Here is a 27,658-nt window from a genome sequence, read left to right on the forward strand (position 1 = left end):
ATGAAATAAAGAATGATTTAGCTCTACATTTGAAAATGTGTGCGTTCAAGCGATACTGAAGCTTTCAAAAAGGTATCATACTGTATTATGTTGATTAGATTTCACCGAATAACATGTAAAATAAAAAAGACGGTACTGTACAAATGGCTCATATGAGTCGAGGCAGCCATCTTGAAAATTTAGTCCAATCATTCACCCATTTTCTGCGTGAAGTGAGATGATAACACAAAACTGCTGCATAAGACATCAATTTATTTAGGTGTAACGGAAGGGCCATTTCACAGTGTTATGGGGCAGGCCTATCATTATGGACCACCACAGGCGTAAAATCAGTTCATTTACAAGCCGTGTAATATTCAACGATGGCATCACAAATTATGTCAGACAGTACCATACCGTCTCGACACAAAGCACATTCATCTCCCCAAATACATTTTTTTTGTCTTTCTTTTCAGCGTTTAGTCAGCAGTTTCAAAATAACAAATATTCGAGTCATTTGGGATGCCAAAGGTTTATGGGAATGAAAAAACGGCATCTCATCGGGCAACGTTTAAAATTAATTAAAATTCTTATGACAATTTTCTTTCTCTGAATTTAGTACAGCTGAAGAAGGTAAGTTTTGCTTCTTCGTTTTTCTCACATACAAGGGATTTTTTTTCTGTTTGATAAAATACAGCAAAATTATTGAAACGCCGCGTTCAAACCGCTACAAAATTGGAGCATAACATCCAGACAGACGAATGCCTAGATCAGCCTCAGTGGTACGTAAACTTGTTTCACAACTGAGTAAGACTATAGTTGTACAACAATCCTATTGTAATTTTGTCCACATTCGGTGGTGGTCCAGATCACCAGCACAACCCTTCGTGAGCCTACGACCTGAACCAGGAATACCCCGGTCGTGCTTCTGCAGCTAGGCTATTTAAACAGGGTCGTTGGAGTTCCTTGTAAGTGATAGTAGGCCTGCTGTATCAGCAGATCAAAGAGCGGAAGGAATATCTTTCCAGTATGTCCATATTCCGGGAAAACTATATTTGTCACTTGGGTCTTCATCGTTGAAGTCCACAATTTTTATCTGTCATAGGCTACTGCTTAGACTATTATACGGAAAATACATTCGACGTTAGAGAGCTAGAGTAAACGTTACGTCACCTTGCTATCGATAATAGAGACGTGCTGAAGCTGTGTCAAGAAAAAGATTCCTTAAACTTTTACTGGGATGAAAGAAATGTACAAAATCATTAATTCCCGCTTTGCATGGTAGTCTTTCATTGGACATAAACATTAATGACTTTCAGATAAACATAATCTTTCTTTTTAAGACAATAAATAGTGTTGCGCGAGTCGTCTTTTCAGTGAAAAGCGATAACATTGAGATATTGGTAAATACAGAAAATTTGGTTTGAGTGGCGAATAGGAATTTTTGCCAGAAATCTCCCGTTTGGCTTCTTTTTAAGTCCTGCTAGCAGATGACGAATCCAGCACGCTGATTTGCAGCAAAAGCTTTTTGAAAAATTGTGGTACTGCCTGTAAAACTTTACATCAGTTCCATTCTTTCAAGCTTTCGCCTGGGAACCACACCGATGTCGTATAAGACGCATATTCTTACCATGAAAGTGTATCCCAGTCATTAAAAGTTAACAAGTGAATGGAAGTGTATATTGTGAATTATTGTGATACATTTGTCAAATACACCAGTTTCAATCAATCAAAGTCTAAGGCATATACTCTGCGTCAAATAGGGGGTGTAATATTCACACTGTTTCTGTCTAATATTTCACAATATCAAAAAAAAGCATAATTTTTAAGGATCTATGTACTCTTTACGTTGACTTCTATTTGTGATACATGCTGTTCATGATGGAAGCCTCACGTTTAAGAAACCTGGGATTTCTCAGGACAAACACTTTATCTCAACAGTGTAACAATGTATTCCTTCTTACGAAAAAAAGCCCAATCGGCATTTGGGGTGGTTCGGAGAGATTACACATGTTTGGACCAGACGTGGTAGGTACTCTCGCAGACTAATGTTTATTCGATAGTTGCTGAATTGAATATCCATCTTGTATAATGAGCGCGCGTATAACCGTTTGAAGTCTGTAACGGTCGTTAAAGAGCCCTTGTCTTGGTGCACTAGTTTTAAATCCCGTGGAAATGTTCCTACATGTTCATGCACCAGTGGACGATTTGTGAGTATTTTGGTTAAAGAGTGGAGTAAACAGAAGCCTGCTATCTTGATGAAGCTTTAAGTCTGTAGGTTTGTGAGGTAAATGACGAAGGGGCGGTGGTTCACTCTAGGTACTTCGGTTTTTCCTAACCATATCAAATGAACAGTTCAGTAAACAGAAAGCAATGCAATTAATATCACTGCATTTTTTTTTTACATAATTCAGCTGAAACCATGAGGTACCGGCCCCGATAGCACAGTTGGTAGAGCGGTGGGAGCGGTAGACCCAGGCTCAATCCTGGGTCGGGTCACAGCTAAGACCTTAAAAAAGAGGAAGTTATAACTTCCTCGCTTGGCCTTCAGCATGAAGGTGCAACGACTGGATGACCCGTGTCAGTATAATGGCTCGGGCTGGGCAGCTTACTTGCCTTCGGTAAGTCGTCTCAGTGAAGCAGCACTAGATAAAAGAGCGGTGGAAATCCGTCCTGCAACAAAGAGGCACATGACATGCACACTAAGGACTCCTGCGTCGTCATATGACTGGAACATTGTTAAGTACGATGTTAAACCCCTAGCACTCACTCACTCAAGCTAGGGGGCATGTAAATTGCTGCTATGAACCGTTTAGTAAATAGAAGGCAAGGTAAATCTTTAATCGCACACAAGCAAATGGACTGTTTAGTAAAGAGAGAACACATGCATCGATATTCTCAATTCTTGTATTTGGTCTGATAAATATTTTAGTCAAGACAAGGTCAAACATGAGATAGTTTGACAGAACGTTAACCTTTCAACGGTACGTGATATTGCGCCTACAAAGCTTGAGTCCCGTACACGAAGGTTTATAAACAAGAAGGGTTCGATGACATTTTTTGAAGTAGTGAAATCAATTGTGACAGTGCATAGATAGACAGGAATGAATTCAGATATTAAGACAGATTTGTACCGAAGAACAATCAAACAGTTACAGATTATACGCGAGAAACACGAAATGCACGACAAGATTGGCCCTCAATCACTCATGATGCTCATACCAGCACCAGTGGATTAGATCACAATGGAAAATTGCTTTCGGTGGGGATATTTGTATTTCCTCTAAGACGCTACTTATTTTCTTCACAGAGAGCCTCTGTCCACTGAAGACTTTCATTTTTCAACATTCTTTCAGATGAAGGCCGGAATTCTCACATTTGGCCTTTTCGTAAACACACCTGTGAAAAAAGATAGATGCGACATACATTAAATACAAATCTGCAAATCAATTTAAAGTCACTTCAAAGGTAGAATGTTTCAGATTTCACTCAATCCAATGACTGGTTGGCCTATACTGTCTTAGTTAACTTCAGTGTAAAAAAAAAACGTTCCCGGCTTCCTCCCACCATAATGCTGGCCGTCGTATAGATGAACTATTCTTGAGTACGGCGTAAAACACCAATCACGTAATAAAAGTATAAAATGTTGTCACTTCTGTCGCTGTTCCTTGTCGTTTGCAGCATAGGTTTGTCAGGTATCTGGCGTGTTGTGGTTGTCGACCTGCATGGTTTCATTGGCTATTAGCATTCGATCTCTAGTTCGTCAAAGTGACTAGACATTTCTCAATTTCTGCCATTTGAAGGGAAATATTAACAAAAGTGAAGGTATGGTCAGGACGCATTGGTAATAACATCAAGGAGAATCAAGCTTTAAAATAGAGGTTTCCATTCGGAACATTTTAGACTTACAATATTTAAAAAGCACTTCCACCGATTCTACCGCGTACATATCTGAACCTGTATGTCACCGTGGGGTGGGAAAATTCGTAACTAACTTACCAAAGCCTGGTGGTTTAGCCCGGACATTCCGGTTTCCTCCACTTATAAAATTTACCGCCGTCATCTTATGGAAAGCTCTTTAGTGTGGCGATAAACAACAGTCAGATCTAACCAAATCTCCCCAAGAGTCAGACATAAAAATGAGTTTTCTCTCAGAGAAGCTTCTAGACTTACATGCTTTCATGCCGGCCGCCATTTGAGTCGCAGACAGTGTTCTTCTTATGATTCGAGCAGTCAATGTGCTGAAGAGCCCTACAGAAGACGCTCTCCACCAGGGTCACCGTCGTGCCCCCTAAGATTGCCCCGGGTGTGGTGTGGTGGTGGGTGGAGCACGGCCCGTTATGAACCTTGTGGATACTCTTGTCCAAGCAATGGTCCACAGCTAACGAGCACCTGTGGACAAGTACTATTTGGAAAACTGGAAGCTTTCATTTTTTCTCGTAATATTAAAATTATTCGTCTTTGACAGTGCTTTTTGTCGTGTTTCTAGAAAACTGCAGAATGTAGCTGTTTGACATTTCCCAACAAAATTCTAGCGGATACTATACTTTACGGTTCTGAAGTGTGTTCTCCGAGGCCTCCTAGGTTCGCGGCCATCTTGAATTTCGTGCAAAACCTCTAAACATCGTTGTGAATTTTTTATATTGCTATTGAATCTGGTGTATTTTGGGCCGGTGATTCCTAATCTTCTTTTGTTTTCTGCCTGTGGTTGTAGCTTTTTGAGACTAACGTCATTTTTATGGATTTGAAGTTACCTATTAGGTAAAATGGCGCGTAAAATCGAAGAGCTATAGAAATTTGTAATTTGCAGGAAATTGTAGCCCAAAGTAAGCACTTTTCGTAGCGCATGAACATATTTGCGTTATGAATTGCGAATTTTCTCGATAGAAGTTTTTAAAGTTACATCATCAATTTGATTGCCCAAAGGCGCAGCTAGGTTTTCTGTATTTGCATATGCATATAAATAGTGTTATCGTTATAAAACAGTAAGTATACCCACTGCTCTCTGTAAGTCTTCCCGTTGCTAGCACACAGTTCTTCCTTGGTGAATGTAGAACAGTCCAGATGCTGCACATAGTCACAATGTTTGAAAATATTCTGTGCGAAGGCAGCTGGAACATGGACATATATTCAGAGAAGAAATACTGGGATCAATTTCTCTGTGGAGGGAGTAATTGTCTTAGTCCGTTTTCCAGATGTTTTGGTAATTGGAAATTGATTGGAACTTGAATTTCAGATATTTGTAAAAAAAAAAATTACCTTGTTTTTAAAGAAATCCTGAGCTGTGTCAGTGTGTAATGGTGAGTGGCATATTTTTTTAATCCCGTGAGTTGGCGCTAGTGTGATGCAGAATCTCGAGCCATTGTTACGTCAAGAATGGATTCTATCATAACGTCTTAACCGGAACAATTATGTATCAGTTTCTGTTGTAACGGCCTACTGTCTTTAATGTGATGTCATCATGATGAGCTGGGAATTAACATTTGACGTCAACAAAATGACATCCCGGTCATGCGGACGGGCGTTTGATATTTCCCTATTTACCATACTGAGGCAAATTTCTATGCATAATCAGTTTTGTTGAAATTTTCTCTTTTAAAATATGAATAAAGCTATACACCTAACCTATGTATGACATACTTTGTATAAAACTGGATTCACACATGTGGGGCGACATGTAATATCAGTTTGTCGCATGCGAAAATAAGCTAAATAACTATTTTATTCGACGTCCAGTGTATCATTCGACTTGTAGAATTTTGACATTGAGCGGCTGTTCACAAGTACGTTTCCGGTGGGTTGAATTTTTCACATAATTGGGGATTAATACATAGGCATAAATCGTCCTATATAGGCCTACAAGCACTCAAAAGATTTGTACTCTAGTCGTCGCTCTGCGAATTGCGCACATAAATTTGTATATCGTATAAATCCATTTCAACACAGATACTTTTTTAAAAGCACTAAATTTAACAATATATGCATTAAAATATTACCTGATATAAGTAGACTTAAAACCACAAAACTCTCCATTGTAGTAAAAATGGCGGTTTGGTGTGTGCGCAGTTCCAGTGTCCGTAGCACTGTGTTGTACTGTTGATCTCTGTGTAGGTCTCTGGGAGATCACATCTGTTCGGCTCACTTTGGCTAGTAATCTTGTTCTGACGTCTTCATAGTTAGACCAGATTAATACACAGATTCATAGGCCATTTCACTGTTTCTTTCATACACCGGTAATAAGGTTAATAGTTGATTGAAAGAATCCGCATAAACCAAAAGAAAACCTCCTGACTTAAAACTGCAGCAGAATCATCGACAGCTGGATTCGAACTTGCGGCATGATTGCTCAAAATTAATCGGCTAGGTACACCAACTAGGATCTGCTTCGTGTTTTCGAGATTCTTATTTTGATTCAGTGAAACATTAGCAAACGTTGAAAGCGGAATACTTTGGATAAGAAGAAATGCCCCTAACAAGCACATAACTGAAAAGCATTTCTTTGATATTTCTATGATATGAATGTTAACTCACATATGAATGTGTGAAAAATTGTAATATGGTGTAAACTTTTGACTTTGTAACTATAATTTATCTGGAAAAAGAAAAGGACCTGGTACAATTTAGAGAGGATATGCCCCATCGGTATCGGATAAAATTTTTAATATTCCCTTTTCTGTACATAGACCGCTCCAGCAGCCTAATGGTTAGACCTTCCGTCTTGAAGTCGGGAGATCCCCGGATCAAAGCCGGCTCGGGTCATACAATTGACTTTGAATGGTACTTGTTGCTCACTCATTTGGCAATTTGTTAGAGCAAGGAAACAGAATTGGTTGGCCCGTGTCAGCATAATGTGACTGGGTGGGTCGTTATGTCTTGTGTCATGATATTTCAGTGGTTGCAAAACTTTGGTGACATGAAATCGCCCTGCCACAAAAACACACAATGTATGTACACACATCTAATGACTTCTTGTGGCCGTGTGACTGAAAAATTGTTAAGTACAGCATTAAACCCCAGACATACCTTTATATGTATACGTATTTTCTGTGCATAGATTTTTTTTAATGAAATAAATCTGTAACATATATACTAAATTCTCAGTTAATGCTTAAATCCTGTAGTTATATAGGACAAATAAATCAGCTGTTTCCTTCTTTTGATTACATGTATATGGATTGTATGTATACACGAGTAGACCGTGCATGACGAGTGAGGTCGCGTGTTCGAATCCAACTCAAGGCGGGTCGCAAGAGGCCTTGTAGTCTATGGTTTGTCAGGTACCTGGTACGTTATAACCATCGTGCTTATATTCATACTCCTGTACATGTGTACATAACGTGGGAAGGTCTTACAGCAACCTGCGGGTGGTCGTGGGTCTCCCCCTGTCTCTGCCCGGTTTCCTCCCACCAAAATGCTGGCCGCCGTCGTAGTTATAAGTGAAATATGCTTGAGTAGGAAATGAAATAAAAACATTAATTTTTAAATAATTAAATATATACGGATGAAATACCTGCTTTTCTGAAATTTTCCCGAACATTTGTTGAACTAATCTTGGCTCAGTTATATGGTTGCCTCATGAAACTAAAACAATCATACTTTTTCTTCAAATTGTCATTTTTTTTACAAATGTTATAAAATATTTCAATTTCAAAACATTATACATTAAACATGAGCTTTCAATATTGTCGTTGATTCAAAAGTTAAGCAGTTGCAATACACTCTGCACCACACGTAAACAGAATAAAGACCCTTTAATCCTTCAATGTGGTTTGGTATCAAAATAAAAATTATACATGTAATTAATTCCGATGTTTTGTGTGCTGATTCAAAGGCACTTTCAGAGGTGTATCCCAGTTCCTCAACATCTTCTCCGATTTCGCTTCAACATAACCTAGGGCCTTATAAACTCGTTTACACATGTCGTCCATCGCCAGCGTCAAGTCCCACGCAATGCTCTTCCGCCATTTGTATGCCGTCTCACTGGAATTCGCACGCGCCGTGCCAAGGCCCGAGGAGTCTTGCGCTTGCGCATGGGTATTTTCCTGCACCCATTTTTTCACTTTGCCAGGCAGAGCGAAGCCTAGAAAATGGTAAATCTTTTCGGTATATTGCAGGGGAGATTCTGCGAAATCCTCGTAGCGGATCTGTAATAGTTGTTGTGGATACAGCCTGGACAGCCTGTGGAAAGCGCGAACGTCTCGTAGCATGTCACCACATAGGCTGGAGGCTGTAATTGTAGGGCTATAGTAATAATACTCCTTCATCGGTATCCGCGACTGGATCATCCCGCGGGGATCGCGAACCAAGTGGATAATCCGCAAATTAGAGTACTTGTCGAGTAAACCTGTGACGTGATCGACTCTCAGGTTGATTACTTTGACGGCTCTTAACGGTGCCTGCTTACAGTCGGCGGCAAACGCCTCAATGCAGTCAGGTTTCAGTCCACAGCGGTAGAATGTGTTGGTTCTTCGGGCATTCTGCATCCAGAACTGTGAGAGGGACCCTGTAGTGATCTCCCGGACATCACAAGTTAAGTAGGATTCTACTTCTCGGAGTCCTATAGAGGAGCAAGATGGCGGTGGATGCCTGCGGACAACAAAATAAAACTACTCCAGATGAAGTCTGCATTTGGTCATACCGTGTGACGTCATACCTTGTGACGTCAGAACCCACGCTTGAATCTTAAAACCATCTAGAAGAACCGTCGCCAAGTCTTAGGGTAGAACCTACGTGCAAGCGATATAAAGTACTCCGCATCTCATGGTAGGAGCAACCAAAAATTAAAATACAAACACTTGGACATAATACTTACCATTTTGTACCATTTAAGAACTGGATTTGCCTGAACCCAGGAACGGCCACAATACAGAGGTACCACATAGGTTCAAATATATAAAGGGCCTCGTCATTTTCGTCAAAAAGTTTCCCCATAAGAGAAGTTCCACTGCGCATGTACGAGAGTATGATCACTTTCTTGGCGCTGTCTTCGGTGTCGATTTTCGGGACATTCCGTGGTGTCGTCACGGAAAGGGATTCTTGGGAAGACTGACTCGGTATGACAGGCAATAATGGCTGACGGCAGTGTACTGGAAAGAGAAACTGTTCATACTGCAACATTCACACGTGTTGAAGTAATTGAGATTATGGGCGATAACACTTTAATTGGTTGAAGACCACAAGCATTGTTACCACTTTCTTACGTAAGGAGGTTTCCTTTTGAACTGTGATATAATCCGAAATTGCTACGACTTTAGAGGTGACAAAACTTTGTTCGTCACCTTACATCGCATAACAGTTTCACACAGCAGGATTTCAAGCAATGTTGGCTTAGAGGTGCTGAAAGTCAGGCGATAAAGGAGTTAATCCATGCCCCAAACTGGGCAACATTGCACCAGTCGAGCGACCCAACAGTCACCAGTGGGAACTATTTATGAACATGCCGTACCCATGGTATATCGCTTATTTACTTATCACTTATTTCATTTATTTGATTGACATTTTACGCCGTTCTCACGCCGTAATAATATTTCACTTATACGACGGTGGTCAGCATTACGAAGCACACAACCATCCAAATGTTGCCTGCAGACATTTCAACGTATAACCGCGGCGGAAGCCAACATGAGCTGGACTTGAACTCACGACCATCGTATAGGTGTGCTAACCACTCTGTCACGGAGTCTCCACGTAATTTAACTGAACCACGCCCAGCAACACACACCTGTAAACAGGTAAGTCAGAACTGCTCCCAGGGTAAGCACGGTCACCAGGTAGAGCCAGGCCCGTGATATCAAAATAGTCATCAGGCGGGTGGAAATCTGTGGGAATACAAGAGTGACGCTGCGTTGTTTGAAAAATGTACGATATGGACGTTAATGCCTGGTCACGCAATATTGGTAATACATGCCGAAAATGTAACGGCATAAACGTGACGCTTGGACCAAAAACTGAGTTCGGATCAGTTGCACTTTACTTATACAAGATAGGGTTAGGTTTGGATAAAATCGTTAAAGCAGTGGAGGAATCCATCGCACGCCATCAGGTACAGTAGCTTGCTAGAGAGTGGATTCAATCGATAACAAACCAGTATACACGTCCGCGTTTTCAAATATTTAATTAGTTATTTATTTATTTGATCGCCGTTCTCCAAGATCTTTCACTGAATACACAAAGGCGGTAGCGGTGGGGCTTCACATAGAGGAAACCGGAGTGCCCAGAATAAAGCACCGCCCTTTGAGAGGTGCCTGACTTACTTACTGACTTAAAAAGGCAAAAAATAAATAAATAAATAACTCTATCGGCGCAAATCCAACATAAGTTTTGCTGTTATTTTAGAAAGGCCCAAATAACCTTCTACAAAGCATCAGTCTAGTCTGTGCACGTGTTACCACTCAGAATTGTAAATAAAGTTCCTAATATTTATAAAGCGATTCGCATTATAACTTTTCAAACTTTATCATCATTTTATAAATCATTTTAACCCTGTAAATAGTACACGTACCAGTCTGATATTGACCGAAAGGCAATAATTTGAACTGTTCTTACTCAACAGATCAGATTAAATTTGATCAGCGAAGACGGATTTTTTTGCCAAAAATCTCTGGTACAGACTCTTAACACCAGACAGTGAGGGTTGGGTTCGAACCGCGGTCGTCATTTGTTTGGGGTGCTAGATGAAGGCTTTAGTGAACGGATGCAGCAAGAGAATGATGTTCAAATACCCCTCTCGCAGTGACACCAACGGTTCACAGTCCGGAAGATTCCCATGCAGTGAGGTTCTGAGGTTTCCTGTGGGCACCACCCGCTTCCTTCACATGTGAACTCAATCGTTGAGGGATATAAATCAGAGAAATATTCTAATGGAAATCTAAAACAGATTCATTGAAAGATTCTAACGAGTTAGATCTAGGCCAATGTCATGATCTGCCAGGCGCTTTTTCTCAGCTAATAGAAAGCTGGGTTATCAGTTTCTGTAAGCATAACCTAATAATGATGTACGGAGAAGTTGTTTGGGCCAGTATTAGATTTTATGTGAAGAAGCTGTCCCCGTTGACCAAACCTTTATGGTTATGAGACTGATGCCGCTGAACCGTAAGGGCGTGAGGGCCGGGCGTGACGAATTTGCGCCCAGCCTGGCTGGATGTATAAATACAGCTTACCCGTTTCCTGACCATAAATTAGTATTACCTGTATTTACTAATGCTTTTTCGCCATTAGTAAATACGGACCGTTTAAATGGATGTTCGTGGAATTCATATTTGAAATTATTAAGCACATGACCTGACTCTCTATAAAGGGAAACAGGATGGTCATGTGAAATATGAAGTCTCAGCGAGTCGTTCATGCTTAGGATTGATGTGAAATACAGGCTTCCATAGTAGCCTCCCCTTCATCAAAGCTGGTGCATGTAAACATTATCTCTGTATGTGAGATTGTGCTGTTTTGAGCCCAGAGTCTAAGCCTACTTGACCAGGAGCCGAGACAGTAATGGATACTTAACGCTTGCATATGGGGACATCGTTCCTCCTAATGCGTCCTCAGTACCCGTATGAAACGTCTGCGAGAAGACAGCATGCCAACCGCGAGGTCCTTGCATGACACAGCATGTCTCATTACCTTTGAAACATGTAGCAATCTCCAGGCAGGGCTCCACCGCATAGCTCTGGTTGTAGATACAGCAGGCATGTCTAAGTGAATTCGTCGACTCGGTTATCTTCGTAACGGCAGTCGTCATGTCTCGTGTAGTACCTCATCTTTCGTGCGCGTACGAGGAAGTTCGGTTTGACTCGGCAATGTTCGGCTAGAATCTCGTCTGTATCTCTGCCGCCCGGTAACGTATCACTAACCTTAAATCAAATTTTGTTTGTGTAACCTAGAAATGGATCTGCGTGGACCAGGTCAGACGCCGGTGTAATCTCTTAAACACTGCGGTGACTGAGACGTAACACATCCAACAAACTTATCGAAGACAAGACCGTTTTTTTCTCACGCTCCAAAAACTGAATTCATTCCATCGCCTAACCTGAGTGATTTTGTTTTGAAAACTCAATTTCATCACACAAAAGCGTGAATATTCATTTGAATTACAAGTTTGTGAAAGACTTAACTCCTTTTTGTTTGTATGTTCGCTTGGAAATATAACATTGTGTTTATAATTTATTTATTTGAATAGTGTTTTGCGCCGTACTCAAGTCGAGCCCCACTCAAACAATCTGCTGATTTTAACAGAAAATGCGTTGTCTGAGCGGTGCTAGAATGCATTCTGATATTATAACATAATGTCTTGTTAGTTTGTAGAATCTTTATGTCGAATTAATAGAATATATGTGTTATATTAAACATAATAATCTGTTGTAATGGCTGAATACATTCTAGCATCACTCTTTCTGGTAAAGTTAACAGATTCATTTTTTAGTGTGGACATGAACTTATGGCGACACCATTACTGAGAGGCTCCTGCCATTGTGCCGTGCTAGCATGCTAACAACCTTGGCCACAGCTTACTTTATTAGACTATTTTAATAGCTTAGCCGAGTAAAGTGCATTTGAAAGATTACATTTTACGGTGGCGTTCTCTGACCATATCTTGACCTGTGAAGTGATATCAGGTGTATCATGCATTCAAGATATATGTACATATAGAGATATGTGAACGAACTGTTTCTAAATATAAACACAATGTACCAAATGATGTCATTTACATCCGAACAGACCACCATTAAATCTGATATTTTATAATCATTGTAATCGCCAACTTCTAAAAAAATGGAACCATTTTCCTCGACAATGTTTAAAGGTCAATTATATGATACATACTTTATTTTAGTGTTTCCTTTGCCTTTTAAACTTTATATCACTATCAGTAGCTGATTACATACACTGTCCAGAATATTTTCTTGACGACCATTACATGGCTGACAGCATGTGCTAGTAGTAACATTGTGCCTCTGTATTTGTAACTGGTGAACAATTCATGAATACAGTGTTACAAAACACTAACAGTAAGAAAATAAACAAACAGTTTAAGTCGACTGTCACTGATTTCATAGTCCAGTTTGTAGATGATCTCCATCCATTTATATTTATATCCCGTATAATAAACAGCCCATATTTGTTTTTTAAAACATTTAAAAAAGGTCGGCCGGGGTGTCTCTGTGGTCGAGCTTGCCAGCGGAATGCAATGACCGAGGTGCCTCTCACCAATGCGGTTGCTCTATATATGAATGAATGAATGAATGAATGATTAAGGCTTAACGCCACATCGGCAATATCTCAGACACATCATGGCGATGGTCACTGCGATGGCCAGCTCATGCTGGCTTCCTTTCTCGTCGTACGTGGGAAGGTCTGCAAGAATCTGCAGATGTTCGTGTTTTTCCACCTGGCTCTGCCCAATTATCTCCCATTAAGTATTTGTGAATTATACCTGAGTATGGCGTAATACAACAATCAAATCAATAAATAGCAGGCCTGTTGTGGACTTTAACTTTACCAACACATTCTTCATTACTATCAACAAAAATTGTACATGAACAGTTATCAAAAGCTTCTAACACTATCAGAATGCTGTAATGCCACGTGATTTGTCAATAAGTTATAGGATAAGTAAATGGTTTTAAAGAAAACAAGAACACGGCAAAAAATTAGAAAATAATTTCCACTTTTGAGGCATATTTTATATTTCTTAATATATAATTTTTGTCAAAGGTCGGAAATAATCGGAAACGACGTCATCGATGAATGTACTGGGAACGCGGGACTGTAGCTGTAGGGAAACTGTAGCTTACAGCCATTTTGACGCCCCGGGAAAGAAAGCTGAGATATTTTTGTACTTTTACATGTTAGTCAATATCACATACTCAGCATTAAAAATATAAACCAAGCGTTCCATGTATCCTTCAACTTACTTTTTTTATTTTTCTATTTATTTATCTATTTCTCATTTATTTGATTGATGTTTTACGACGTACTCAAGAATATTTCACTTATAGAACGGGAAACCAGGAAGAGCCCAGGGGAAACCCACGACCATCCGCAGATTGCTGAAAGACCTTCCCACGTATGTATATACTCTAATTTGATTTTCACGTCTGTTGACTGTCGACTGAAAAGACTTATCAGTGTTTCGGACATACTGATACGGACTCACTATCCGAACACATTTCTAATCTTAAGGGAAAATTTTTATCCCTGAGTTCCCTCTCCGACATCTTATCCACATACAGCAGTTCGTCGTAAGCCGTTTTACACGGTCCAATCATGGCCTCCACGGTTTGCATTGGAATCAGGTGGCGCCATCTATAGGCGGTCTTCAGAGAATCGTTCCTGGACGTGTCGAAGGCTCCGTTAGTTTGCCGATGAGTGTTTTCAACCACCCAGGCCTTCGTCCTCGCAGGGACAGACAGATTAAGAAACTTAAATATTTGTTCAGTGTACAACAGTGGTTCGGAGCTGAAGTCTTCATATCGGAGCTGAAACACTCTACCTGGAAAGAAAACCCGGAATTGTTTGAAAGTTTCAGAGTCTCTCTTCATGTTGCCACAGATTTCCTCAGCGGTGACGAGCGGGTTTAGCCGATAATACTCCTTTATTTCAATCCGTGAATGCAGGATTCCTCGCGGATCTCGGACCAGATGTATCACCTTTAATTCTGGGTACTTCACCAGCAATGGCTTCAGATCGGACAGTCTCACCCTAATGATTTTGGCGGCTCTGACAGCTGTTTTTTGACAGGTACGAACCAGATCTTTGATACAAGTAGGTTTTGGTCCGCACGATGCCAGTTTTTGGAGTTTGAGGGATTTTTCTAAATGCCATGCAGCTGACAATGTTCCTACGTCAATATTCTCTATGTCGCATGTTAGGAATGATTCTAAAATGTTTCTCCCAAGATCCTGACATGACGTATCCGGGTACCTGTCAGTTAAGAAGAAGGTACAATGGTTTCAGACATATACAACATACAACATTCATTTTACCAGATATGTACAGCTTGTTTGCGTAAGATGACAATCTTGTGAATATAAATGTATTTTTTAGGAATAAAACCCCTGGGGGCTGGTTCTATTCTTGTTAAAATGTAAACAAAATTTGCTCGATGGAATTGAGATAAAGGTGAAAATCAATGAACTAATGTTATGCCTACAAATATTACTGCCTGCAGAGTATAAGAAAATAATATTTGTAGACTAAACCACCATTTCAAATAAGTATAGTATGAGGTTCCTTTTGTAAGCAAATATGGACGGGCATAGTTTAAAACTGTGAGGCACTTTATTCAATTGGCGGGGACCTTTGGCACACAGAGAAAAGAAAGAGAGATCTGTCCATAAAACGGCCGAAATAAGTTTAGTGTAGAATGTTCAGTTGTGTGATGGTGAATACATTGAATTTTTAAAATAATTTGAAGCTGGGATGCTTGGCAGAACAGAGCTGACAATAGGTCTAGATTAGCTCCTAAAAATACATTTATATTCACAAAATGATCGAAACAATGGAACTTACGAAGAGCCCTGTGGACTACATTGACCCTGGCATTCCGTCATATATCAATCTGTATGAAACTTTCATTGAAACTCTCAAACGTCACTCTGTGCGCTCTCTCGGAAATCGCGTGATCTGGACTACTGAGGTCCCGTTAAAGGAAAAGACAGCACCTGACTCAGTTTTTATGTGCACTGAAAGACTACCATCCAAAATATCTTAAACCGGCATAAAATAATTTTTAGATTTTTTTCACCCCGGTAATAGTTTAGTGAAATGTCCTCTTGACACAGCTTTAGCACGTCTCCATTATCGACAGAATGGTGACGTAACGTTTACTCTAGCTCTCTAACGTTGAAGGTCTTTTCTGTATTATAGTCAAAGCAGTAGCCTGTGACAGATAAAGTTCTGGACTTCGGCGATGAATGAATGAATGATTATGGCTTAACGCCACATCGGTCGGCGATGAAGGCCCAAGCAATAAATAGCTTTGTCATAAATTGGACACACTGGAAGGATATTTCTTCCACTGCTGGAACTATTGATACAGTAAGCCTGCCATATCACTTGCAGTTTAAGTAGCCTGTAGATGCATCGTCGGGTATTCTAGACCAAACCTAAGGCGGACCTTCCTACGAAACGCCCAGCTTCGGTCATATGGACTTCCACGCGGACAATTTCACTAAAAAAAAACAGCCGGCTCGAACCCTACCTTATTTCTGCTATCCACCGATTCCCTGATACAAACAAACCGTAGACATGTCAAGGCCGGCATCGGTAAACCATCTTTCAACAATAATCCAGCCGTTTAAACTTTTGAATTGGACAAACCAAATTAACGTCCGCCATGTTTGGGATTTTTTTTTCACCTTCGGGCAGGATGATGGGTCGCGAAAATTTTATCCCACCCAACATTCTGCCCAACGCCTTTATTTTCATACTAAATGTTACTTAGGCACGAAGTTTTTGCTATGTTAGTATGTAAACTGCATTTTAAAAAATTGAATGCCCTGTAAACAGAATGTTGGGTGGGATAAAATTCTTGCGGGCCATCTCTCTGCCCGATGTTGAAAAAAATTTCCGACCATGGCGGACGTTAGTTTGGTTTGCCCGATTCAAAAGTTTGAACGGTTGGATTATTGTTGATGCCGGCTATGGCATCTTTACGGTTTGTTTGTATCAGGGAATCGGGTAGTAGCAAAAATAAGGTAGGGTTCGAGATGGTCTTTTTAGTGAAATTGTCCGCGTGGAAGTCCATATGACCGAAGTTCGGTGTTACAGTAGGAACGTCCAGCTTAGCTTTGGGCTACGGGTATTAGGCCTACTAGTTAAGGTCCTAGCCTGTTAAATGTTAACAAAATTACAATAGGAGTGTTATACAACTAGATTAATTCTCAATTCTGAAACAAATGGAAATAAATCTTGGGACTGATTCGGTTGCCGCTGAACTTTATGTTTAAGTATTGCGTTGGTGGCTTCTAAGATGAGAGCAACGATGACGTCAGAGAAAAGCACCACGGCTTGAACACGGCATTTCAATAATATTAATGTATTTATAAAAGAAAATAGGAAAAAAAAACACCCCTTGTATGCCAGAAAGACAAAGGAGCAAACTTTAAATTCTTCAACTCTAATAAATTTGGAGAAAAAAATTGTCATAAAAATTAATTAATTTCAAGCATTGTCTGGTGAGATGCCGTCCTCTCATTCCCATAAACCTTCGACATCCCAAATGAATTTTTCAATGACTGACTTTTTTTTAGAAACTGTCGATTAAATGCTAAAATGAGCGACAAAAAATGTATTTGCATACTTTGGACAGCGTGTCTGAGGCGGCCTAGGGTCTGCAGGGGAGATGAATGCGGTTTGTGCCACGACGGTATGCTGCAGTGTGACATAATTTGTGATACCGTCGTTGAATATTACACGGCTTGTAAATCAACGTATTTTACGTCTGTGGTGGTCCGTGAATGATACACACCTATCCCACAACACCGTGTGAAATGACCCTTCGGCTACACGAACCTAACTCATTGAAAACGATCTCAAAATGATGTCTTATGCAGTAGTTCTTTGATATCATGCGTCACTTCAGCGAGTGAATGGGTATAGACTACGTCACAGCTAAGGCAATCTGATAGCAGCGATTTGATTGGATAAAATTCTAAAGATATCTGCCTTGATTCACACCAGCCATTTATGCAGTATTGTCATTTTGTTCTACACGTTGTTCGGTGAAATCTCATTAAAATAATAAAGTATGATACATTTTAAAAAGCTTGAAAATGCTGCGTTCGATTGAAATATATTTTAGCCAGGTGCTATCTTGTTCTTTAAAGAATGAAATCAAACACATAGACAAACCAATAAATACATCAATCAACCAATCAATCAATATCAATGCTGTTGATTAACTGAACTAACATCTGAAGAAGACAACCGAGCCCACGTCTTTTCCTAAAAACTCCATGAATATCTATCAACTACGAACCAGAAAACCGTTGTGTACATGTACAACGACTCGCACAAGTAACAGATACTGAATTAAAGAGATACAGAATCGTTTCTGATAGTTTTAGAGATAATCAAGTTCAGGATATGCATAGCCTAAGCTGAATTTTAGGTATGGCAGATTTATTCAAGCGTGACCAAAGCGTCACAGTTTAACCCACGCAACCCTATACACAATGTCAGCCAATCAGCGACAATTCTGTACCCGTTTAAAAAAATACTTGCCGTACGGTTCCATTCAAGTACACAAGTTGTTCATATGCCGGAACAGCTTTAACGCAAAGGTACCACAAAGGTTCGAACACGTAAAGAGCATCGTCGTTTGTATTGAAGAGTTCTCCCAACAGGCTGGACCCACTGCGCATGTACGAGAGGATAATGACTTTGGTGGTGTTTCGGGCGTTCGAGGATGTGGATGACATTCTGTTTTGCCCTCGCATAACCGGGGCCTGATTTTTGTGTGCTTTGAAACGATCCCTGTGATACACTGTCAGAAAACAGAGAATGTAACGTTCAGAAAAATTAAATGCAAGCATGAAAACAATTAGGCCATAAGAATAGCTGTTGTTGGTCATTTGCGATTTTTTACTACATGACTCTGGTATGATAGTGACGGTTGCTAAAATGACAGGGGTTATCACAGGCTCATGCGCTTAAGGCGTTTGTCATTTGTAAAATAGTTTTAGTAAAACTATTCCCCTTGTTTGTGATCACACTTCTGAGTATAACACAGATTCTCTAGTGCTGAACATTGCTGTGGGGTTACATACCCGTAAGTGTTATATGTTACATATGTACGCAAACCCAGTACATGTAGCTGTTAATATGCGTATAGCTCTGTACACCTAACCTGGGCACTTTCCTAGTCAACATGCGAGTGCACTGCATGTCATCTCCTGTCGTCTGTTTATGGTTAGTCAGCCCAACAAACTTATCACTCGACAAGTGCCTAATCCATTTACCCACCTCAGAGTTCAAACCGTCAAATCGTCTAAGCGATTTTTCATCACTAGAAACTGCGTTATACCAAGAAAGTCTATATTTCCATCAACTATTTAAATACAGTCATATCCATATCAGTTGGTAGAGCGTCCGCTTCGGGAGCGGTAGAGGGTCAATCCTGGGTCGAGTCACACCTAAGACCTTAAAAGATAAAGTTGTAACTTCTTCACTTGGCGTTCAGCATGAAGGGGATAGTGCAACGATTGGCTGACCCGTATCAGTATAATGGCTCGGGCGGGGCAACTTACTTGCCTTCGGTAAGGCGCCCCAGTGAAGCAGCACTAGATAAAAGAGCGGTGGAAATCCGTCCTGCAACAAGTAGTCACATTACACGCACTCTAAGGACTCCTTCCTCGTCATATGACTGAAAACATGTTAAGTACGACGTTATACCCCAAGCACTCGCCCACTCATAGCCATATCAAAGTGTTAAAAATTGCATTCGCTCAGACTCAGCAGGGTTGTGTACACTAGGGCACTGGTGCTTTCAATTTACTGCGACTACCTGCAGTATTGTGTGGCTCACCTACAGCTTATGACGCTTAAAAATATACGAACGAAATTCAACAAAATCAATATGTAGTGATAATACAACAAACAAGTCAAGCAGCTGATTATACAGCACTTCATTAACCGGGTTGGGCACGGGGGGTGGGGGGTGGGGGCTCTTATACGAAGCCTTCTTAACGTTATTAGCACGTACATGTAACTACCATGGCAATCAGCAAGGTAGGCATAACGTCGCCATGGCTGTTACGTACTCGTAACGTTAAGTGCGCTTCATACAAGTGGGCCTTGATGGATCCACAAAACTGCTGTAATGGCCATGTTCTTTGATCAGTGTTATTTGACCAATACCTGGACTGAGCGAGGTACTCGAGTAAAGTTACTCTGATCTGGCAACTTGCCAAAGATGACTTCTTTGCTTGCGTTATTTACAAAGAAAACTGAAATTTGATTTTTATAAAGCCTACATTTTTTCGCGGTCATTTCCCAGGAAGAGCCCTCTGGGACGATGATTTTCTATAAGGAAGAGGAAATAAACCAATTTTACCGGAAGTTATTCCCCTGAGAGCTTTTCTCCCTGTATCACTGTTTTGAAAAGTGCCGTTGATGTTACATGAAGGTATCACATATTGAAGCTTGAAAATCATGAATATTGTGAACCATGAATACCCCAGTCTTTATATTATTCAAAGAAGTAGGCGATATATAAATGAACTTCGACAAACATGACCTCCGTGACATAGGTTATAGGTCTCGGAGGTGGTTGCTAAACTGAACCGCTGTAAGCAGTGTCACTGTAGACGAATGACAAACTGGGTCGAGAAATCACGCACGATATAGATTGGCGTTAACTTACCCAGAGTTAGTAGCCCCAATACAGTCAGCAATATGGGCAGTTTGACGCAGTGTCTGAATACCCTTCCTCTCATATTGTTCTCGCGGGAGGAGTCTACATCGCCTTCCCGGCACCTCTTCCTTGATTGACGCTCAAAAAAAAATGAATAAAAAAAATCAAGGTGAAATTTTACACAATTTCTTCTTCAATCTGCAACTGCATTAAAGGTGATGCTTCGTAATCCCTGCAAGGTGCAGAGAGCGGGGTACCTATAGATAGCCTTTCTGCCCCTCTCCCGTTTTGAAAATACCCAGATGTCATGTCTAACACACTCACTCAGTCTGTCCAGTTCTTCCAGTAGGTCAGCTCGTGGACGATCAGTATATTGATTGATTTTAAAGGAGAAGAAAATTTAAATATTAATCAAATACCATTGAAAAGAGTATGCATTTCCTCGCAGGTGCATGCCTTAAAACTTCTAATATGTACCTCGTGGTGATGCCCCGAGTTTTTCTCTCTTACTCTTGAAACCACGTACGAATATGAGTCTACACCCATTACATAAAATTCTTACTCCTAATATCACTGCTATTATCGTTTGCTAACACATCCTGAATTTGGTAATATGTCCTTGACACAAGTCAGGTATACTGCCCGTGTGGTACACGTAGGTTTCCTCTTTATCGGCTACATATAAAGCAGCCTTCGGTAAAACTCACTCTTGATATATAGAGGCTATGTGTTTATTCAGCCGCACGTGGTTCAATACGAATTAGTCAACACACACAGTCAGATAAACTCTGCCTTTTGAATAGATGTGCTCAGCTGTAGCTTTGAAACACCGCTGCTATTGTGACAACATAAATCGATACCACCCAACCACACAGAGAGGATATCGGACTGGAAACAGGGGTTAGACGCAGCCCCTCAAAATGCGTACAGGCTTCATTGACTCTGTCGACTAAAGCCTTATTCCCGCCTCGGTCGACCGTTTTATGGCCAGTTACGTCGCAGGTTCGAATCCAGGCCTCGGTAATTTGGCTACGGCTTTAAACCAGAAGGTTTGTCAGGTACCGGTGGTTTACACATTCCGGTTTCCACCACTCATAAACCGGACAGCCATTGAGTAAATTCACAATTCTTTGTAAAAAGTTTTAAAATTCTCAGCTTTAAGAATAATCAATTTGCCTGTAATATGAGAGGTTGTTTTGGTTATAGTATAACTCTGTACATTTTCCTAGTTAGATTTATTTCGAAAATATTTACATTAATTTCCGAATTACACATTTTAAAGACAGTTTCCAAACGCTGCATTGCGGCCATGCGTTTCTAAACAGCACAATACAACATTCTATAAATCTGCATTATTGTTTCGTTTCCACAATACAGTCCCTTGTGCGGTTCTAGAAAAGACAATTTTCCAGTACATTACTTTTTTGTATAAAAAGTACGAATGATCCATAAATATTTTCTCTTTATTTAAATCTGCAGTTTGATATCCATTACTTCCAAATGTTAACATTTCTTTGTTAACATTTTGTACAAATCTCCAGTCTGTGTGTACACTTGTCTAAATCCTCACTGTTTCTAACAAAGTCTGCCAGCTGCAGTAGTATCCATGTAATTATAAATCAACGCTGACGCGCCCTCCATAAGCCTGTTCGTTTTTGTGTCGCGTTGCATGAAGTCCCTCTTGTATGACGCTGTGGTTGTCGGAGACGTCATCCAGATGAAGGTAGGCCCAACTCCAGGCCCCGCTGTAACCGTGGTAATAGGCCCAGGTGTACTGCTGGTGGCTAGAGTGACCGGCACCTGAAGCCTGACTAAACTCTCCAATGATTACAGGCTTATCCAGATTGTATCTGTTCATCGGAACCTGTAGAGGAAAAACAAACACCATCAAACCACAAAACATGTCATGAGAAAAGTCAAATATGGGGATGGACAAAACCTACCCATGTTTGATACACAATGCCGATGAACGTGGTTTTTTTTTCTTTTGTTTCTTTATATGTTGTCATGATTGTGTATAGTAAAATGGTTTTCATCATCAGGCAAAAAAAAAAGACAAAAACATTAAGATGGGTTCCAATGATCTTTCCAGTGAATTAACACCATAACTATATATTTTGTCATTAATACCCAGAAAGCCGCATAGCAACATGACCGATATGATATTGACAGGGACGTTAAATTTCATACAAACAAATTTATTTATTTATTTGATTGGTGTTTTACACCGTTCAAAAAGAATATTTCACCTATACGACGGTGGCCAGCATTATGGTGGGAGGAAACCGGGCAGACCACGAGGAAAACCCACGACCATCCGCAGGTTGCCGCAGACCTTTCCACGTACGATTTGAGAGAAAGCCAGCATGAGCTGGACTTGAACTCACAGCGACCACATTGGTGGGAGGCCCCTGGGTCATTGCGCCGTGCTGACGTGCTAACCACCTCGGGCACGGAGGCGCCCATACAAAGGTGCCATAAAACACCTTGCTAAAGACCAATCACGATACGTCACCCAGTACTCCAGTATCATGAACCACAAGCGATAGAATATACGTTCCAGCAATGTCATTTTATAAAATTGATCAGCACCTGGACTGATCCAGTTCCTCCCACGATTGCGCTCTAACCAAACCGCAGTGACAGTCACCATCGTGTAAGAGACGGGGTAAGTATGTACTTTCCGGCATGTTTTGAACGGCTATGTTGCACTTGTAGGTATTGTGTGTCAACCTCATGCACATATTGCTCTTTTGTCATTGACATTTATGTAATTTTGTCAGTGACATATTCATTGCCCTTTCCTCTACGGACCACTTATTGCCCTTTTGTCTTTGGCAAATTTATTGTCCTTTTGTCTGCGACACACTTATTTCCTTTCCCTCTGCGAAAGGCCCATTGCCTTTTTGTCTATCGCAAACTTATTACCCTTTTTTCTATGATACAGTTATTGCTATTGTGTCTAATATACCTACTGTCCATTCCGTTTTTGCACTTTTGTCAGTCACTTATGGGACAGTTAACGCACTTTCACCAGTGACACAAGTAATGCCATTCTTATTGCCATTTTGTCACTGCCACGCATTGTTACCCATAGATCATGTCTTTTCCGTTAGGCTGTGACAGACTTATTGCCCTTTTGTCCAAATTACTGATATGGCCTACATGTACATCATAGTCATGGATATGAGTCTGGTGAATCCCCACCCACCGTGAAAGGAGACCCGTCCCTGTACTGATGTGTACTGGTCTGGTACGTATGTATCTGATAGTAGTCCAGATGACCTCTGTCCGTGCCGCTGGCCTCCTTCAGACAACTGTCAGAGTAGAAGTTGGTCCCGTACACGTCAGAGTTGGCTGTGTACCCCCAAGATCCCACAGTGACCAGTGCCTGGAACACAATACGTTGTAGTCAAATATAATTTCCCGGCTTGTTGTTAATAAGGTATTTAACTGGATGAAGATATAGCAGGGTTTTTAAATGAAGATAATGTTCTTTCTTGCATGGGTGACAAAGGATCCCCAAGGCACAATTTAATACGATACCTCGTATACCCTTTTCATTATTTATTCATTAACTTCCACTAAATATGTCTTACTCGTCAAAGGTTAGTCATTTACACTGATAGAGAACATCCAGATGTATCATCTTTGAAGTAGCATGACACATTTTATTTGTGACCACTGTTTTGATTCTATGCATAAATAAAATTCGTTTTTTCCCCATTATAGTTACCTTAGGGTCTACGACGTGTATGGCGTCAGCCTGTTTTGCAATAAAACGAAGGAGATGTCGCATGGGGATCTGTTGTCCTGTCCAGCCGGCTAGTGGCTTGTGAAACTTACTGCTGTCGTAACATCGGTGGTCATCATGATGACCTGCCATTCATAAGCCACACACATGTGAACAGTTTAACAAATAACCACAGCACACATATCTCTAAAATGTGGCTTGTGATCTACGGTACGCCAGATACAAATGTTGACGCCACAAGAACATCACCCCTGACGTATTCCTATGATCCTACAGGTAGTCGAGTAATGAATTTATATGAATTTGGAAAGCATCCAATCAAATACTGTTCCATACGTCGTGGTGGTGAACAACAATAGCATACAGTTTTAAGTAAACAAGCCACTTGTGTCGTTCTTAGCAAATTCTCAAACCAGTAGGCCGAAAGCTCATGCTCGTGTTAAGTCACTAAATATTAATTGTTCAGTTATTTTGAGAACGGCAAGTCATATTAACATTGTTACTTCCATTATATTATGAATATAGCTAATACAGATTTGGCTGCAGCTTTTAGTCGGGAGGTTTGTCAGGTAACCCCTGAGTGGGATGCTGTGTCTTCTCCTTGTTCTCTCTATCCATTAACATGCCGTTAACACTAACGAGCGAAATATTCTAACGCTTGTGTTTTTTGCCTGAATCAGCACTCAATAAATAAATAAATAAATGATTAATAAATGCTTCCTAAATGATATAAATTCAAATAAACCCAATAAACTTACAAAGACCAGCATTTGACATAGGCATGAAGAGAACGCATCCAAAAATGCTTTATAGACAAAATAGTACGTGTTACCGTTTACTCCCGGAATTTCTTGAACGTTTGACCAACTGGATTTCCATGACGCTCAACATCATATCGTTTACAACCAACTATAGATTTACCGTATGCTTGGAATAAACCACCGTACTCTGACAAGTTACTAACAAACTTCTCAATAAATCTCAGAACTTATTGAAAGTCTGGCCCGTTTGTTTTCCACGAAGCTCTACATATATGTATAGCGTTTACGACCACAACTATAGATTTACCGTAAAGTCTCACTCAGACTGCCTTGAAAAATTGCCCATATATGACGCTAATCGGCTCTACCTGCGTTTATTGCCTCCAACAGTCCAATGCCAGGAGAACAAGAAGAGGAACGGAAATCCCCCGGAGATTCCCTGTCTTCATATGGGTTTGAACCAACACCTTCTGTGTCCGAGGATTCACAGACAAGCATCTGGATGTCGTTACCATGACCCGCCAACCCACACACATGCAATTGTCGGGTGGAGCAAATGATGATGTATGATACATACCCGTTTGCATCAAGCCTTCTGGTTCGTTGATAATCTCATAGGACAAAAGGGCCGGTTCGTCTTTAAGCGCACTGGCAATAGGCTTGAGGACACGGTCCAGGTACGCCGCCATCTTACTGTCGTCGGTAAACAGTCCGTGGACATGAGGGTCTGACGGTGGGGAAGGAGGGTATTGGTTGGTGATAAATAGGCTTATGTTTCGTTTAAATTCTTGTCTTTTCATCACATTATATATATGGTTAACGTGTCATTAAATATGTGTAATACATTAATCATCAGCTGGTTCGTGGATTGACATTCCACCGCTGGTACACCTACAAGTATTTCCAAATATGTCAGTCCCATAACACCCAAGAATATACAGATCGTGTTGTTAATTCTAAGACAACTCAATTCAAGCCTACTGTACACAATTAGACTTACTGTGATTTATGCTTTTGTTAGAATCTAAAGAAAGCGAGAGAAACTTGAAGAATTATAAAGCAAACCAGTCGTCACTTATATACGACTACATTAATAGGTCCAAATTACCTTTATGTAAGGCTTTTCTACATGTACATGGCATTAGAAAATATTCTTACTTTTTAGAGATCTCGCTCCGTTCCAAAACACAAAGTTAACCAGCACATTGTGTTTTTGAGCTTCGTGAAGAAAAGCTTTCATGTCCGAGATGAAATCCGTGGGGAGGAAGGCGTGGCCAATGCTGTCAAAACGAGGTTCATGTTGCGCATCCGCGTACACCCACATCCCTGCAATGGTAGACTGAGTGACAAAATCCGTCATTCAAAGCATACAGCTGTAGTTCCCAAACCTACATGTAGTAAGGGTCAATAACTGAAAGACCAGTTCTCAAAACGACACAAACAAAACAACCAAGGAACCAAGAAATGGATGGAATTAAAACGGATTCAAACAAAGAGAAGCAGTCAGCAGCTTTAAATGATTCTGGAAAGAGGCAAGGAATATTGCCGGCGAATGAATGAGATTAGTCTCCATGATCTTGTATCATGTTAGTTTATATGTTGTGAATAATGAAAAATTTATCTCTGCTGAGCTTTGATTGCAACTGGCTGTTCACATATCCAAAGCAGGGCATTGAATTCGTCGTATATTCACGGCCCTTAATCCCAGGTGTAGCGGGAAGCGATGGCGATAATAATTACACTCACATCGCTGCATTTGGATTTGCTTAAAAGGGTTTTAACAAATTAAAAATATCAATACTCTATATCATGCGAGTCCATATCAATTTCGCTTTAATATCCCTGTCAAGTCATAGTAATGCAAATTGTTAAATCACTAGGAAAGTTATTCCTGAGGTCGTACGAGGGAAGGTCTGTCAGTATCTTGCAGATGTTCATTGGTTTCCTCCGGGCCTTGACTGCCCGGTTTCCTCCTACCATAATGATGGTCACTGTTGTATAAGTGAAATATTCTCGAGTGCAGCATAAAACGTGAATAAATAATCAAATCAATAAATACATATGTTTAACCCCGTTTTACGTTAACTGATCAATTTAAAACTCTTCAACAAACACGTCACAAAAAAGAGAGGGTGCGTTTCAGGTGCTTCAACTCACTGACAGAGTTCCCGCCGTTTTCCTGGAGAAATCTAAACGTGCTCCGGAAGCCGTTGATGCCCTTCTGGAAACCACCGTTACCAAAATCCTCTCCGTAACGTAAAAAAGGCTGGTTGACTCCAGACATGAACAGTCGTTCTCCATTGTGGACGAAATGAGTGCCATTAACGGCCACGTAATGGCTGCCAAGTCCACCAGGTAAAAGGGTCAAGGCTTGGAATACAGCAATCAACATCGAAATATACATTGTTTCTGCACCCAAAGCAACTGCTGAATAAGAAATTCACTTTAGATAAATTCTGGTCGACGTGTTAAGGATAATTCTTGAGAGATGTATAACTGTTGAAACCCAGAACAAACAAAGAAAACTAAGGCTCCGACAAAGCCAACTAATGACGGCTTAGTCAGTTTATATCTGTTCGCGGATTGATATAAGTCTGCGATGGCTGTGTGACAATAAATGCTGATATAACTATGTATGCATTATGATATCTGAGTGCTGAGTTTTTATTTTAATCTGCTTAACAGTTGCTAGCATTCCCATGGCTCAGTCATTATAGGAAGGTGAGTCGTAGCTGGATTATTACCATGTAGCGTTAGTTTCTGCGCAATCGACGGGCTCCTCACAAATCAGGGGAGGCTGACTCAAAACCCGTT

General features: G+C 40.5%; 3 protein-coding genes across 3 annotated transcripts; all 3 read right to left on the reverse strand.

The window, feature by feature from the left end:
• Positions 1–3,012: 3,012 nt before the first annotated feature.
• On the reverse strand, positions 3,013–6,075 carry LOC135477261 (four-domain proteases inhibitor-like). Its single transcript, XM_064757446.1, has 4 exons — positions 5,976–6,075; positions 4,979–5,090; positions 4,153–4,371; positions 3,013–3,378 (listed from the first exon to the last, which is right to left on the reverse strand). Exons 1-4 carry the CDS (start codon positions 6,010–6,012, stop codon positions 3,321–3,323), a joined length of 426 nt encoding a protein of 141 aa, XP_064613516.1. The 5' UTR covers positions 6,013–6,075; the 3' UTR covers positions 3,013–3,320.
• A 1,623-nt stretch (positions 6,076–7,698) lies between these two features.
• Positions 7,699–18,453, reverse strand: LOC135477136 (uncharacterized). Its single transcript, XM_064757290.1, has 6 exons — positions 18,199–18,453; positions 14,129–14,895; positions 11,596–11,666; positions 9,701–9,797; positions 8,792–9,065; positions 7,699–8,565 (listed from the first exon to the last, which is right to left on the reverse strand). The coding sequence occupies exons 1-6, from the start codon at positions 18,411–18,413 to the stop codon at positions 7,779–7,781; spliced, it is 2,211 nt and encodes a 736-aa protein (XP_064613360.1). The 5' UTR covers positions 18,414–18,453; the 3' UTR covers positions 7,699–7,778.
• Positions 18,454–21,789: 3,336 nt separating this feature from the next.
• LOC135477234 (mannan endo-1,4-beta-mannosidase-like) lies at positions 21,790–27,403 on the reverse strand. The gene is made up of 6 exons (XM_064757405.1): positions 27,002–27,403; positions 26,003–26,170; positions 25,422–25,571; positions 24,066–24,208; positions 23,541–23,720; positions 21,790–22,193 (listed from the first exon to the last, which is right to left on the reverse strand). The coding sequence occupies exons 1-6, from the start codon at positions 27,246–27,248 to the stop codon at positions 21,942–21,944; spliced, it is 1,140 nt and encodes a 379-aa protein (XP_064613475.1). The 5' UTR covers positions 27,249–27,403; the 3' UTR covers positions 21,790–21,941.
• Positions 27,404–27,658: the final 255 nt, after the last annotated feature.

The sequence above is a fragment of the Liolophura sinensis genome, chromosome 10 (assembly GCF_032854445.1).
Source record: "Liolophura sinensis isolate JHLJ2023 chromosome 10, CUHK_Ljap_v2, whole genome shotgun sequence".
In the NCBI taxonomy this organism is placed as follows: domain Eukaryota; kingdom Metazoa; phylum Mollusca; class Polyplacophora; order Chitonida; family Chitonidae; genus Liolophura; species Liolophura sinensis.